We start from the raw sequence: 17,951 nt of genomic DNA on the forward strand, positions 1-17,951 counted from the left end.
AACTCCATATGTAGATGAAATTATTGGGGATCATCAGTGTGGTTTCAGGCGTAATAGATCAACTATTGACCAGATATTTTGTATTCGAAAGATAATGGAGAAAAAATGGGAGTATAAGGGTACAGTCCATCAGTTATTCATAGATTTCAAAAAGGCATATGACTCGGTTAAGAGAGAAGTTTTAAATGATATTCTTATTGAATTTGGTGTTCCCAAGAAACTAGTTCGATTAATTAAAATGTGTCTCAGTGAAACGTACAGCAGAGCTCGTATAGGTCAGTTTCTGTCAGATGCGTTTCCAATTCACTGCGGGCTAAAGCAGGGAGATGCACTATCACTTTTACTTTTTAACTGTACTCTACAATATGCCATTAGGAAAGTCCAGGAAAACGGAGAGGATTTGGAACTGAATGGGTTACATCAGCTGTTTGTCTATGCGGATGACGTGAATATGTTAGGAGAAAAATCCCAAAATATTAGGGAAAACACGGGAATTTTACTTGAAGCAAGGGGATAAGTTTGGAAGTAAATCTCGAAAAAAACAAAGTATATGATTATGTATCGTGATCAGAACATAGTACGAAATGGAAATACAAGAATTGCAAATTTATCCTTTGAAAACGTGGAAAAATTCAAATACCTTGAACCAACAGTAACAAATATAAATTACACTCGACAGGAAATTAAACACAGAATAAATATGGGAAATGCGTCTTCTAATTCGGTGAGAAGCTTTTGTCATCCAGTCTGCTATCGAAAAAAACTGAAAGTTAGAATTTATAAACAGTTATATTATCGGTTGCTCTGTATGGTTATGGAACTTGTACTCTCAACTTTGAGAGAGGTATAGAGGTTAAGGGTGTTCTAGAATAAAGTGACTAGGAAAATATTTGGGGCTAAGAGGGATGAAGTTACATGAGAATGGAGAAAGTTACACGACAAGAACTGCGTACATTGTAAAGAACTTGCCTCTATATTGCTCCTGAAGGAAAGATATACAAGGCATATAAATATTTCTCTTTCCTTGATCTACATCTCGTGCTTGATTCTGTTCATTTTTTTCATATCTGACAGTTGGATCAATTATATAAGCTGATTTTTGTTTTTTATTCAATGTGACAATGTCCACAAAATGATGCATACCACTGGTACCAACTGAGTGAACTTCTTCATAATATTCGAGTCTTTTTTTTTTTTTTAAGATGTTGGTGAGTGCAAGTTTAATCTTACGATGTCTTTGCTTAATTAAAATACTGCTACTCACAAATCTTTTTAATGTCACGAAGCTAATCTAGTGGCCCACCCGTTTCATCGGACAGGAATATCACACAGTCATACTTCTTGTGCCAATCATGTCAGCAGAAATCACGTCTTCTTCCGACAGACGTAGGTAGATATATAGCAATATCAATTTTCTCAATTGCATAAGTATAATACGCAGCAGGTATTCTAAAATTTATGTAACTGATAAATTATATTATGGAAAACTTTCAAAATTTATACTGTAGGCAAATGTATGTTCTGTATACATTTTCAAGTTTCTGGTTCAACAGATACAAAATAATAACAAATTTGAAATTTTGAGAACTATTAGCATATGAAACAAGATAGATTTTAATAACTGCGAATTCAAAAATATAAAAAGTGTGGACGAATTTGTTCCCATGAATATATCCTTCAAGAAAGAACTTTTACAGCTTTCGTGAGTACAATTTTTTAATGGACACCTCGATTTCACATTTCACATAAATATTCTGACACCAAAAAGCTAATAAACTCAGTAATGCAATATAATACAACTATTTTCAATCCTTCATGGTAACTAAATACAAGGTGGGCCAAACGGAAAGATTTAATGGAAGTATTTTTTAAATTTGTTTATATTTTTTTCTGTTGGTTATTTAATGACGCTGTATCAACTACGAGGTTATTTAGCGTCGATGAGATTGGTGATAGTGAGATGGCATTTGGCGAGATGAGGCCGAGGATTCGCCATAGATTATCTGGTATTCACCTTATGGTTGGGGAAAACCTCGGAAAAAAAACCAACCAGGTAATCAGCCCAAGCAGGGATCGAACCCGCGCCTGAGCGCAACTTCAGACCGGAAGGCAAGCGCCATAACTGACTGAGCCACGCTGGTGACTTTTAATGGGAGTACACTGCTCATATGGAGAGGGTGAGAATGAATATAACTGACTCTTCTCTACCTACTTACTTTACAATTTATGGCTCCTTAGGCGGTGGGTGACGTCACTATCTCCGCCTTCCCTAGTAACCAAGTTATTTGTCTCTACCATGTTTTGTTAAATGGTGCTGATCGTTACTGCGAACTGCAATTAATTGATTTCACTTTATCAGAAACCTCTCAATGCCCAGAAGGTAAAGGTATGGTGCGCGGTTTCATCAACTGGAATGATCAGCCCATTCTTTTTGAGAATAAGGCCAAAAATGCAGTGACTGTTAATTCTGTGTAATATGTTGAAATGATACAGAACTTTTCTGCGCCACAAATCACCCATTTTTAGTGAATGAAAACACACTGTTTCAACAGGACGGAGCAACAAGCCACACCGCAAGAATTTCGATGGATGCTGTGAATGCTTTGTTCCCGGGCCGCGTCATTTCTCGGAAGAGTGATATCGCTTGGCCACCCAGGTCACCTGATTTAACGGTATGTGATTTCTTCCTAGGAGGACACTTGAAAATAAAGGTGTTTGGGGGCATCCACCCAGAACAATTCCAGCCCTAAAACAACGTATACGAAAAGAGGTCGCTGCGATACCTGACAATATGCTGAGAGGGTTATGCAACAGTTCGTGGCCATACTGGAAGAATGTGTGCGTTTCAATGGAGGTCACTTGGCTGACGTAATTTTTAAGAAATAATTTCTTTTCTTGTTGCATACCTAATGGTTATTCATGTTCAGTTCGACACTACAAACCAATGATGAATATATACACTGCAGATGTATTTATCTTGCTGCATAAGTTATGCCTTGACATATAAACAGTAATAAAATGGAAGTGTGTGTGTGTGTCTGAACGTCAAAACGTATATCTCCTAATATTTTAATCTCTAAAAACTGCTCTGACATTAACTGAAAATAGCCACCGGCGTGGCTCAGTCGGTTAAGGCGCTTCCTGCCGGTCTGAAGTTGCGCTCGGGCGCGGGTTAGATCCCCGCTTAGGCAGATTACCTGGTTGGGTTTTTTCCGAGGTTTTCCCCAACCGTAAGGTAAATGCCAGGTAATCTATGGCGAATCCTCGGCTTCATCTCGCCAAATACCATCTCGCTATCACCAATCTCATCGACGCTAAATAACCTCGTAGTTGATACAGCGTCGTTAAATAACCAACTAAAAAAAAATTAACTGAAAATCCATCAATTCTTCACTTAAAGAATAAATAGTTGTCAACATTAAGATTAAATGCCTTCGTTGTCTTATCGCAGAATATTTGTAGACAAAAAGAGATGAAGATATGCATAATACTCACCTTTTATCGAAGACATTCTCAGTCGTTTCTTCTATACTCAGCGCATCCTCTTCCTGCAATAAATAATAATAAATACGTATTAATTCATAAAGAAATTTATATGTCTGACACGAAATGAATGGACATGTAGGGCTGCCACCTTTCCACCGTTTAAAATGGGTGCCTTAAATGGATGTGAAAACTCATTTCTAGAAATGTGATGTGAACACAGTCCAGTTAAAAACTGAAATTTTTGTGTATCAAAAAATTTTAGTTTTCGTTCATCATTCAATTCTCTATATGTCACGGAATAATATTTGTTATACGCTTTACACTTGATTCGTCTCTCCTACATTCTTCTAACTACTTGAAGTCAGTAATCGAAGCTTGACGGAATTTATAGAGCTATTCTTATTGCATTTCATATTCCCAAGAAACTAGTTCGATTAATTAAAATATGTCTCAGTGAAACGTATAGCAGAGTTCGTATAGGTCAGTTTCTGTCAGATGCGTTTCCATTTCACTGTGGACTAAAGCAAGGAGATGCACTATCACCTTTACTTTTTAACTTTGCTCTGGAATATGCCATTAGGAAAGTCCAGGATAACAGAGAGGGTTTGGAATTGAATGGGTTACATCAGCTGCTTGCCTATGCGGATGACGAGAATATGTTAGGAGAAAATCCACAAACGATTAGGGAAAACACGCGAATTTTACTTGAAGCAAGTAAATAAATAGGTTTGGAAGTAAATCCCGAAAAGACAAAGTATATGATTATGTCTCGTGACGGGAATATTGTACGAAATGGAAATATAAAAATTGGAAATTTATCTTTTGAAGAGGTGGAGAAGTTCAAATATCTTGGAGCAACAGTAACAAATATAAATGGTACTCGGGAAGAAATTAAACACTGAATAAATATGGGAAATGCCTGTTATTATTCGGTTGAGAAGCTTTTATCATCCAGTCTGCTGTCAAAAAATCTGAAAGTTACAATTTATAAAACAGTTATATTACCGGTTGTTCTGTATGGTTGTGAAACTTGGACTCTCACTTTGAGAAAGGAACATAGGTTAAGGATGTTTGAGAATAAGGTACTTAGGAAAATATTTGGAGCTAAGAGGGATGAAGTTACAGGAGAATGGAGAAAGTTACACAACACAGAACTGCACGCATTGTATTCTTCACCTGACATAATTAGGAACATTAAATCCACACGTTTGAAATGGGCAGGGCATGTAGCACGAATGGGAGAATCCAGAAATGCATATAGAGTGTTAGTTGGGAGGCCGGAGAGAAAAAGACATTTAGGGAGGCCGAGACGGAGATGGGAAGATAATATTAAAATGGATTTGAGGACGGTGGGATATGATGATAGAGAATGGATTAATCTTGCTCAGGATAGGGACCAATGGCGAGCTTATGTGAGGGCGGCAATGAACCTCCGGGTTCCTTAAGAGCCAGTAAGTAAGTGAGTAAGTATACAGTCTTTATGTTTGATATATTTATATACTTCACTTCGCAATCTTCACTACCTTGCACATCATCACTGTTTCTTCATTTTAAAAAATAATTTTAATCATATTTACAAAAAAAACTTAAACTCAGTATGAATGAAATACCACACACAATCGTGAAGTTTAACGTGTTCATAATATGTGCGTCCGTTTTGTCTGGAATATTCGCCAGGCTGATCACATAACGCCATCCCTCAAAATGCTGTTCTAGCTCCGGCTTGAAGATAGGAGAAAAATTCACTGTCTTTCCCTCCTCTTTCATATATTGCATTTCTCCACACCTGTCTATCTCTCGTCCTATTTTCGAATTTATCCACCCACCATAATCTAGACACGCGATCAATTATTTGTATAAAATTAAAATTAATTCAATGGCAACAAACCAAATTCAAGACCTTCTGTAGGCATCCCAAAAGACTTCCATCTGAGACGGGAAAGGTGGCAAACCTGTGGGCTTGGGACCATTCACTTCCAGAATAGTATCATAAAAGTACTGCCTGAAATGTGATTTAAATTCAAATTGTAATGTTAATAAATAAAATCGTGCATATTTGCACAAAATTCACCTGAGGCTCACACTTCACCAAAGGAAACGTAATGGGCATTGGGTTTTGCTCAGAATTCACCTCTAATTTGAGATTATAGCTGCAGTTCACATACTCCATCTTTATCTGAAACAAGATGAGGTGTAATAAGTTCTCTTCTTGCACAATATATATCAAAATAAATTAACAACTTATATTTGTGGCTATATACAGAGTTAGTTAAAAGTCCCGCACCACTTAAATAACTTTTGAAGCATACGGTTCAGTGACATGAAACTTGGTATGTGGTTTAACCGGAAGTAACTCCAATTCTCTTATTTGAAATGGAACACCCAATATATATATATATATATATATATATATATTTTAATAAAGCTCATTAAGAGCTTTTCATAAAGTACCCACACTTGATACTTCTGTACAAATTCAGTGATGCTAAATAAAAATGGAAGTGGTGCAAGATATTCCTAAAGCCTGGTTAAATCATTCCTTAAATGGTTTCTATGATCGAGTGACACATTGTAAAGCAGCTGAGGGCTACCAATTTGAACACATAATTTAGAAGGTGAGCTAGCTTTGTTTTGTTTTTGTTAAGGAAGGAGTATTTTATTATTTTAATTTTTTTTAATCCAATGCCACCAGGTTGTCTTTTCGACATTTCCGGTCTTCTCTCCTGGCCGTGGCTTAGTTGTAACCCACTTCTGAGGTTGGGGCGCCTGGAAGGCGGAGTTACATTACCCCGATGATGTGATAGGATGATTATGATAATGTGGTGCCAGGAGAGGTCTTAAATCTAAACTTAACCTAAATTCCATCCATGGTCTGGAATGGACGAACACAGGAATAATCCCCTTTAAGGAAAAATTCCTGTGCTCTAACCGGGAATCGAACCCGGGACCTCATGAACTATAGCCAGAAGCTCTGACCACTAGACCATGAGGCTGGTCTTATTTAAATATTCGATACACTTTTCTGTTTTCTTGACTTAGCAACACTGAATTTGTACAGAAGTATCGAGTGTGGGTACTTTTTGGAAAGCTCTTAATGAGCACTATTCAAAAATTAAAAAATATATATATTGGGGTTCCATTTAAAATAAGAGAGTTGGAGTTACTTCCGGTTAAACCGGAAGTAGAAAAAACTCGGTAATACCATTATTGAGTTCTTAGTATATGGTTATTCTCACATACCAAGTTTCATGTCACTGAACCGTATGCTTCAAAAGTTATTTAGGTGGTGCGGGACTTTTAACTAACCCTGTATAATATTGATATGTTAATGCCCGTCTAAGCTCATTGTATAAAAAAGTTTTATTGGCTACATTGTGATGTTGGTTTTTACATTTGATTAACGTTCTTCAGATCAATTGCCTAGATTTCCTCTATGAGTACATTAATAAGTTATAAATAAGGTTAACAAACTGGATGCAAGTGTATATGGGAGACAGTACTATAATATATCATCTGGTATTACATTAAAACATTTAAAATATGCATATAAATAAAAAATCACATTATAAAATAATCAAATATGTACAAATACGAGAATATAGCGTGTATATCTGATGGTAGACTACATTTGTGAGGTAGCTTAACTAATACAAATCTTTATATGTTAAATCAAACACATCAATATGTAAAAACATCCAAAATTTTCCGTTACGACAAAGAGAAGGGCCTCTATCTCCAAGTTGCCTGATGTTTTATCAAACAAAATAAGCTGCTAACTATTTTATGTAATATTAACACAAATAAAATCACTCATTTTACCTCTGATGGATGTTTCTTCCGGTCTAAATAGATATCGTCACTTCCTTCTAATGCCAGCGGATCAACCTCTGGTTCTTCTTTAATGTCAATCATTTCATAATGGGGTTGAAACATAAGCTGATATCTGTGTGCATCTGTTTCGCCAACTATTTCTTCTGTAAATGGGCTGTTATCTGATTCCATCTTCGTCACATTAATCACTCAATAGGGTTGAACTAGGACTGGCAACTGTTTGCAGAATGGGAACTGTTCACGAATATAAATGAGTATTAGAGAACACTGATATATAGTATTACGTACTAATATTTGAAAAAAAAAAAAATATATATATATATATATATGGTAATCAGCCTACTTTACCAGGACCTTTCTATTCGTTTATCAGTTATCATCTTTCGAATTTTTTCTGTCATACATGTGAAACTGCCATGCGCAGAATGAGTCACAGTTCATAGGGGGTTATTCCATATGAAATCGATCAGTAAAAAAACCTCGCATTTTTTTTATACTCTAATTTTTTTCCCTATTTATACAAGGTGCTGAGGAGAGTACACTTGGAAAAATATACTATCGAAAGTCAAACGGTTTTCGTATTGTTGAGCGATAAATTTAGCGTATTTTAGAAAAACAAGCCTCTCTCAGCGCTCAGAACTCTGGAACCATTTACTGCAGAACATTGAACGAGAGCTCATTTTGAAGCTGAGATTTGGTAGGTTATGTTAAGAAGTAATCCTTATTTTTATTGTGTACAGAGAGACAGATAATCTGATTTTACTTACTTCTAGGCTTTTTGCTCATTTGTAAAAATGTAAAAAAATATTGAGAAAAAACCTTGCATTATTAAGAGGAATTCGGCATTGTTTGCTTAGTGGCTCGGCAATAAGTTTCCAGGGCATTAAATAAATTATTTTCACACGCCAAGACTTGAACGGCGCAGTAACACACGCACTGGCCGAGAGATGATGATAAGCGAGCGTTGGTTACTTCACGCGCGTGCTATTTATTTTCTTTATTTGATATTTTCAATACTTTCTTATCAACATACCATCAGTAAAAAATATATGTTTATTTGTACTTTCAATGCGGAATCTAACTATATATTTTTTAAATAATTTTTTCCTAGTCAAAGGCGTCTTAATGAGGAAAAATCTAAATTTCTACATTTCCATAACAAGTAAGAAAATCTGTTTATATGTCAATATAAACTTTAATTTCTCAGCATCAAAATAAACCATGATTTTGATCATTGGGTGAAAGGGTTTCGGAGCTACAACAGTTTAAAGTTGCTAATTTTATGAAAATACGATAAATTTCAATATTTTTAATTTAAACACTATGAAGTTCTGATGCCTCAAACTTTGCACAAAGCATTGTATCACAGTTCTCTAGGTACAAAAAAAAAATCATTGTATTTAGAAATTGTAACGTCAATTTTCTCTATATTTCGGTCGATTTGAGATGGAATAGCTCATAGTGTAATTAAAATGTTCTTTATAATATATTATTATAGAATATGTAAGTAAAATCAAGTCACTACGAAATTATGAGATACACATTTAGGCCTATCATTAATATTGGATTGCTAATATGTAAACTGTTACTATTCATAGCAAACTTTTTCACAAATCTCACTCAGTACGGGATCTCTATCAAGTAGGCTTGCAGTATAAGCTCACAATTCGAACTTACTCCAATGTGAATTAGTGAAAGTCCCAATTAGCCTATAGAGAATTTACAGTAATAGGATTATTTCGACGAGACAATTGAAGAAATAATGATGTTGTAACTTATAGTTATTTAATTACAAACTTAATGTTAATCTTTCTATTTTAGAAATATAGGCTATGGCACACAAATCATTAATTTAAAAAGAAAGAATGAGTCTGAAGTCGTGTCCAAGCACATTAGTGCACAGGAAGTAGTACCGTAGTTTTGAAATGTTCTGACTGATTTAAAGAAAGAGCTAAGTGTTGTTTCAGCCTGTTTGCGTTGCTCTTATATGTACATCTTGACGCATTTGTTTTAAGGGGAGATAAAGTGCCCAATAGTATTACGCTGTAAATAATAGCCCTAGGTTTTTCGTATAAGTACACAACACTCCATGTTGAATAATTAACAATTCAACATCTTTAGCAAGGAGCATCCCTTTTTGATGCAAGGATAATTATTCGTATAACATGTTTCAAAATTAATCCTGAATAAATTATTTAATAAATCACTCCAAACCAACGTGAATATAACCTAACTTTAATTGTGTATTCAGATATAATTTTTTGTACAGACTCCAATGTGCAATTATTTACGTAAATAATACGTATCATAAAGACAAATGAAAATTAACATGGCACATAAACACTATTTTAACAGGACACAAACAAGAATACTATTCATCGTTCTTCATGATCTTGGGATAGAGAACAATAAAATGTATGAAATATAAATTACATACCAGTGAATGTATGATAAATAAACAGTAGAACATGTAGGTAATAAATAAAAATTGTATCTTTCGGAATAATAATCAATACATCAACACACTATATAATAATCTGTAGGAATTACACAAATACACGGCCTACTGTATACTAGGTAGTTCTGTAAACCTGACAGCTGTCAAATAAAATACGAGTATAAAGATTAAAGGGAGAAATTTTTTCTGTGTGATACTAGTCCGTCACAGTTACATTAAAACAAATTACTTGATGCAACAAAATTTTTCCTACTCAATATCATTAATAAAATATGTGATAAATACCTACTTCCAGTGTCTAACCAGGGCCACCATGAAGATCCCTTTCAATTTCTGCCGTGCTCGGGAAAAGTGACATAAGTCAGTTTCCACGAACCTTTTTTGATAATTTATTGACAATTTACACTGGTTTATGTCGATTTGATTTTTTTCTGTATGAATTATTGTAATGGGAGGAATACTTATGTATTTTTTTCCAAGCGAGCAGATGTTCCGTAAGTTGTCAATAAATTATCAAAAAAGATTTTTGGAAACTGACTTGTGTCACTTTTCCCAAGCACTGCAGATTTGATGCCTCAGTCACGATCTATTCATTGCATCCAGTTCCTTTCATGTACTAGACCTAGGGTCTATATATGACATAATATTTATTCTAATGGATGAACCTATGACATACTTGTTCGCTTAAAAAGAAAAAAGTCTAGGAAAGCTCCACCAAAGGAGGCATAATTTTATTTTCCATCTCTGGCTTCTGTGATAATAATAATAATAATAATAATAATAATAATAATAATAATAATAATAATAATAATAATAATAATGATGATAACAATAATAATTATATTATTATTAATAATAATAATAATAATAATAATAATAATAATAATAATTATAATATTATTATTATTATTATTATTATTATTATTATTATTATTATTATTATTATTTTACTAGCTGTACCCGTGCGCTCCGCTGCACATGTTAGAAATAAATATAAAGTAATTACATAATTAAAATAGGACGTTTGATCCTGGGAAGATTCGTGTTTGATAGAAGGATAAACCGTTTAATATGTTACTTAATTTAAAATGTAGTTAAATAATTAAAATGCGATCATTTAGTCCAGAGAGCACTCAGAGGTTACTGTAATAACATTATAGCATTATGTCCATCTAGAGAAATTACACTTTCCAATGGTGAAATAATAATTAATTATACGAATCGGTTAATTTAACTTTCGATATTACTTCATACAAACACAGAAACATTCTCTGTAGGCTGTGTTCCATAGCTTTCGATTGCTGTTGTCCAATGCCCCTTATAGACGTAGTCATTTGTTTTCATTTCATTACACCGCCTTAAATGGCATTGTATTTTAATTTTAAAACTCATTTATCTCATTAAATATCAGTCCTATCAAAATTTTGTAAAGAATAAAACTTATCGGAAATCATTTTTAAAAAAACGTTTGTTATGCAACATATTTCACAAAAATCAATAATAAGCGAGATATTTCGATTTATTTAATTCAGGCCCCCTTACAACCACCCTTTTAAATAACCTATTTTGAATGTCATATAGCCTAAAATCTAAGTTACAACGAAATTAATTTATATTTTAATTTTCATATAAATCGGTTCAGTCATTATCGAGTGAAAAGGTAACAAACATCCAGACAGACAGACAGACAGACAGACATACAAAAATTTCAAAAAAGCGATTTTCGGTTTCAGGGTGGTTAATTAGCCTATATATGTTAGGACCAATTATTTTTGGAAAATCGAAAATTACCAGAAAAATTTCGGCTACAGATTTATTATTAGTATAGATTATTATTTTATTATTCTTTATATAAATTTTGATGCACTGAAAGGATGACTGAACTGGTGACGTTTGGAATAAATAAGGTTATTCAAGATGCCCATACACATGAACTTGAATAAATCACAGGTGAAACACTAGTGGAAAGACATTCGTTTAATACCCAATAAGCAATGAAAGGAGGCAGTTCCCAGGACACGAATACTAACACAACATCTACATCGTTCTGCCATATTAGGCCTACCCCACCCATTTTTTAAGCTGTGTGACTACAAGATGAAATGAACATGAATCATCTCGAGCATTACCCTGCTGTATCTAAGCTGAGCGAAAGTCATCATTACTGGGAAGCAAGGAACCTCATGAGTTTATTCTATTGATTTTGTTGTTTTTCTATTTCCTTGATTAGGCATACTTTATATTCATTTTGTGTATAATAATATAGTTCTATTTAGGCCAAGCTATATGTCTACCAGTACCTGTTATTGGAAAATAAATAATAAATGAACGAAAAAAAAAAGAATTCAGTAATTAATCAATAAGTAAATAAATCAAAACAAATAAATAACGAAACAATTAAATAAAACAACTAAATAAATCAATACCTAAATGCTTAAAATAAATTAACAATACAACTAAATAAAATCAATAAATAAAATATAATCATGAATCAAATACATAAATGCCATAACAAATAAATAAATAACAAAAGAAATAAGTAATAAATCAATAACTAAATAAATATATAAATTATATAATTAATGAAATTAATTAATAAATCATTAAATAAATAATTAATTAAATAATAATAAATCAATAAAGGTAGAATTATACAACTACATGAATAAATTATTAACTAAATCAATAATGAAATACCGTAAGTAAAAATTATATAATTAAGGAAATAATTAAATAAGTAAATAATAAAATAAGTAAGTAATTAAACAGTTACAAAATTAAATATTGACTATATAAACAAATAATTTACTAAGTATATAAGTGAATAAGTCAATATATAAATAAATACATAAATAAATAACGACCGGTACAGAAATCAATAAATACTATACTAATAAATTATCCAATAAATAAATAAATAAATAAGGACCTAAATCAATATCTAAAGAAATGAATAAGTAAATAAATAATGGAATACATAAATGAGTAAATAAAGATGAATAAATAACTAAATAAATAAATAAATGACTACTGATTAAAATAAATAATTAATTAAATAATTAATTAAAAAGTAATTAAATAAGTAAATACATTATATATATATGTAAATTAATAATTAAATGAACTAACAAACAATCAAATAAATAACTACATAAATGATTTGGTCCATTTTTTTTTCCAGATTGACCAAGAATAAACACAATATTTTTAGGTACACACAGTAAGGAATATTATGATTATATGTAGCTCAAGTTATCAATCACATTATAGATATATCATTATCGGGAAATATGATGAAAACAAAAATATATAATAAGTTAAATATCACTAGAGCATAAAAAATGTAGTGAATTCGTGCAAACATGCAATACAACACTTGTCATAATAGTAAATTAGTTTGGAAACTCGTCATAAGATAATTTTCTAACTTTGATTTGAAAGATTTCAAGGTTCGGCAGCCCTTGACTTTGGGCAGGAGAGAGTTCCAGTGACGAGAGGTAGCAACAGTAAAAGTTGAGGAATACAGAGATGATGTGTGGAGTGGAATTTCTAGCGTGTTATCGCGTTGTGATCGAGTATTAATATTATGATAGCGAGAGAGAGAGTGAAAACGGGCGAATAAATAAGAAGGGGATGAAGTGTGCATAATTCGATATAAGAGAGAAAATGAGTGCAGATTTCTTCTCTCATGAAACCTAAGCCATGATAACTTTTCGAAAGAAGGTGAGATATGATCATAGTATCGAACATTACAAATGAAACGGACACATGCTTATACTAGTACTCATGAAATTTATTTTTGTATGTTTTCAATATATAAATCATAAAAGATGTCCAATAATTGCTTTTACTACTCATTTGATAATGGCACAGTTCCTCAAACAAAGCAGGTGGGTATAATATGAAAATGCAATAGGTGGATATGAACTAATATACTGAATTTTAACGATTGAGAGCCATGATATATTCAGTGAAGATTATATTTCACATCTACAGTATACATAAAGGTATCAGAGACTCATCTCTAAAAATAATCTCATGATTACGGAACGGATTTTAGGTGTTAAAAAGAGAGAGAGAGAGAGAGATGTAGGACTTCTAGGAGTTTATATAAAATTAACATTTAATCATTCTAATTTTAGTAAATAATCTTTTTAGGTGGAAACTGGTGCTGACTAGAGCTAGGAAGTTGGTGAGCTTGAACTATATCTCTGCCAAATGAAAAGTAACAGCACATTTCTCAATGTCATTGAACTGGGATGATAAACATGTACAGCCAGTTGGTAACCAAACATGTGCTCTAATCATCCACGGCCTTAGAACAAGAAAATAATAAATGAATAATATAAAAAAATAATAATTTGTAATTACAAACTTCGTAACTCCCAATCTAAAATAATTTACCCATACATATAAAAATAACAAAGTATACAATTATGATTCTAACCTCATTATAACAAATAACAATGAACATTTTTATTTTATCAAAAGAAATACTCATTTCATTTTCAGAAAAAAATTAAAAGAATATTTGTACTCTGAAAATATTCGTTCTACGTCACAAGATATTACTGGAGCAAATCTGAAATATGATATAGTATATCTTACTATCAGGTGAACAACTACTTTGTGAATCTACTAACATATCTCGTATGTGGCACATAATATTAAACCATACATGTTTTCAAGAAAATGTTTCATTTCTATTGTAATGACAGCTAGGAAGTTCGTATCGTAATTCCGATGTTGAACTTGGACTGTAACGCAACCGAATGCATAGCAACACCAGACGTCAACATTTAACGAAGAATAATCCGGGCAAAAAAATAAACGTGTTACACAATCCTGTTTGCATAATTATTTAATAACAGATGAGATTGCATTTTTGGAATCATGCATAATATTAACATTACGTAAATAATACAATAATAAAATAAAAAGTCAGTTTGTTCAGAACCTAAAATATGAATATAAATCAACAAATAACTTCAAACTATTCACGCTTCTATACAGCTGTTCTATACAGGTGTTGCACACCAATGGTTTCACTCATATCTCATAGATAGGAAACAGAAAGTTGAAATCAATACAACTATGAAATCTACATCGACATGGGGAACTATTAATAATGGAATTCCTCAAGGATCAATATTAGGTCCCCTACTTTTTCTAGTGTTTATAAATGATCTTGCCTCCCTTATAAAAGATGTAGGTCATCCCATATTATTTGGAGATGACACAAGTATAGTAATTATAGCCAATAACTCCAACACATTCCAATCTTCAACAGAGGAAATTCTCTTCAAAACATGTGAATGGTTCTCAGTCAATAAATTGGTATTAAATTGTAACAAAACTAACATAATTCAATTTAAATCCTGTCCAAATTCAACCTCGCAAATATCTAGCGCAATAATTAACAATAGATCCCTATTAGAAACAACAACGACCAAATTTCTTGGCTTAAAAATCGATAATGTGTTAAATTGGAAAAATCATATTACAGAAAATACCCCCAAACTAAATTCAGCTTGTTTTGCTATTAGATCTATGCAAAAGATAGTAAATATCAATACCTTAAAAACAATATACTTTGCATACTTCCACTCGGTAATGAGTTTCGGAATAATATTCTGGGGAAATTCCACAGATAGTAACAATATATTTCTATTACAAAAAAGAGTAATTAGAATAATAGTAGGTGCCAAATCTAGGGAATCGTGTAGGACTATTTAAAAAAAACTACAAATAATGCCCATGGCTTGTCAGTATATCTTTTCATTAATAGTCTTCCTCGTATGTAATCGTGAAAACTTTGTAACTAATTCAACAGTTCATAGCATAAATACACGTCAAAAAATGACTTTCATACTCCATCGGCAAGTCTATCGTGCTATCAAAAAGGAGTGCGTTATATGGCAGTAAAAATTTTTAATAGCCTCCCTATCGATATAAAAAATGAAACTCAAAACATAAAATTATTTAGGGCCAAATTAAAGAAGTGCCTAATTTCTCTATTCTGTAGGTGAATTCATGACATTCAATAACACTTCATGAAATTGATACTAAAACTATGTGTTGTACTAGTAGACTATATTGTAAATCTCGTCTGAATATACTTCATCTAGACTGTGACTATAAATTAAGATTTTATAATAGTATTAAGTTTTTTGACTTGTTCCATATTCTAGCTGTAAGCATGTATGAATACCATGGAATGTTAATAAATACAATACAATACAATACAATACAGCTCCACAGAATGCCACTATGCCATATTGTGTAATGTCTGTAGCAAGTGGTAGCAGGGTGAGGTGTAGATGACATACTGTACTCAGCTAAAAATCTACTGCCTTGGTGCGAACTTCCTACCTGTGTTTCTGACACAGAGTGCTACTGAATTTAAAAGTTAAATCCTATCGGTGAAAGAGACTTATTGTTGATTGGTCAGTTTCATTTCGCATAATGGGACTGCATTGACGCGAAAACTAATTTGTAAGCTCTCGCCTAACCTGAAAAACTTACCACTCCTTTTATGCTAGGATCGATTTTTTTCAAACGAACTTTGGTTTCAGGAAATTAGGCAATATCTTTTTCTCTCACCTTCTAAGACCAGTATGGAAAAAGTTACCAGACCAATGTCTGTCTGTAACAGAATTTTTTTTTAAATAGCATTTTTGGATTTTTCTTTTTACTCTTTTGCATTTGTGTACCCATATTTTTATTTTGAATATACTCAAAAATACTAAATACTACTACTAATGCTTTTCAGACACATTTATAAGAGTTAATGGTTCATTTAGGCGTGTCAGGTTCTATAGAATTTTAATATGGTTCAAAATGCTGTCATTCTCTCTGATTCTAAAGCAGCATTATATGCAATAAATTCATATAAAATGATGTCAATCCAAATTAAAAAATGTCACAAAATGATCCAACAACTTCAAAAACTACAGAAAAGAATTCAATTGCAATGGATACCTGCACATTGCGGAATTGCTGGAAATGAAACTGCTGACTTTCTTGCCAAAAAAGGATCCAATTTAATTCAGAATACAAATACAAGCCTACCTTTTACATCCATCAAAAGACTAATTAAAAATAAATACAAAATCAAGCAAAACCAAGCACTATGTACCAAAGCCAAAGATAAAAAATGGAGCCTTTTAATAAAAAAAACAGAAATTATTCCAGAAACCCCACGTCAATCTGCAGTAGCAAAATTCAGACTGGTTACGGAACACGATTATTTGGCCAAACACTAAAATAAAATAAGAATTCACACAAATCCAAATTGCCCTCTATGCAACAAAGAAGAAAAAATGACTGAAGATCATCTCATAACCTGTGAAGTTCTACCTGATGGATCCACCACAGAGAAATATTGGAGAGCAAAAACGCTAATGGCTTCGTTGCCAAAGCCCGGCATTGGATAACAACAACAACAATTTTAATATGGGGATCCTGTGTACATGAATCATAGAGATATCTGAATAACATATTATTTCTGGAACGTAGCAAACACAAGAGGTTAGAACTAGAAATCCGTTCCCTATTCATCATATACAGAGTGAATATTATTAATAACTTCTTCAATTTTAATTATATATATATATATATATATATATAATGTACAAAAACTGTTGGAGATAAAGCACACAATATTATGCCAGTATTCGAAAACAGTTATTCAGACATATAGGGAGTGACAGTAAACTAATTTTTTGAAAATGGCACCCTATATTAAAATTCACATATTCCGAATCTCCATTAAATTGTGCATATCAATCAATCAATCTTCTTAATGTATCCAGCTGTTGGCTGACAACATAAAGTCCACTATAGTCCACTGTAGTCTATTCAGTTGTTGTTTTTCACGAGAAATGAGGGGTATTTTGATTGGTGTTCATTATAGATGCCTGTTGCTAGTAGCCAGAGTTGGGGTGTAGTCAATATATACTGCAGGGCTGTGTCTTCTGCAACCGGTACTGATGACTTTAATTTACTTCTTTTGTGGTTTATGGATGGACAGTATAGAAGAATGTGTTCCAGATCTTCATCATGATTATTACACCACAGACAAGTAGGATTATCAGAAATGTGAAATCGGTGTAGGTACAATTGGGTGACAATGTGACCTGTTCTGGCTCTTGTTAAGAATGTTTGAACATGTCTG

The 17,951-nt window shown here is 32.5% G+C and overlaps 1 protein-coding gene across 4 annotated transcripts in view; it reads right to left on the reverse strand.

The window, feature by feature from the left end:
• LOC138692030 (zinc finger protein 234-like) overlaps positions 1-10,499 on the reverse strand; it is a 49,189-nt gene extending 38,690 nt beyond the window's left edge. For 2 of the 4 annotated variants that reach the window (XM_069814845.1, XM_069814848.1), the window contains exons 1-4: positions 10,065-10,499; positions 7,306-7,551; positions 5,558-5,662; positions 3,496-3,548 (exon numbers count right to left, since the gene is read on the reverse strand). In XM_069814845.1, the coding sequence (XP_069670946.1) occupies positions 3,496-3,511 (16 nt within the window). In that variant the 5' untranslated portion in view covers positions 3,512-3,548; positions 5,558-5,662; positions 7,306-7,551; positions 10,065-10,499. Of the gene's footprint in view, positions 1-3,495; positions 3,549-5,557; positions 5,663-7,305; positions 7,552-9,754; positions 9,968-10,064 lie in introns of those variants that run through there. The other 2 variants (XM_069814844.1, XM_069814847.1) reach the window with 2 other exon arrangements.
• Positions 10,500-17,951: the final 7,452 nt, after the last annotated feature.

Source organism: Periplaneta americana, chromosome 16 (assembly GCF_040183065.1).
Source record: "Periplaneta americana isolate PAMFEO1 chromosome 16, P.americana_PAMFEO1_priV1, whole genome shotgun sequence".
Classification (NCBI taxonomy): Eukaryota; Metazoa; Arthropoda; class Insecta; order Blattodea; family Blattidae; genus Periplaneta; species Periplaneta americana.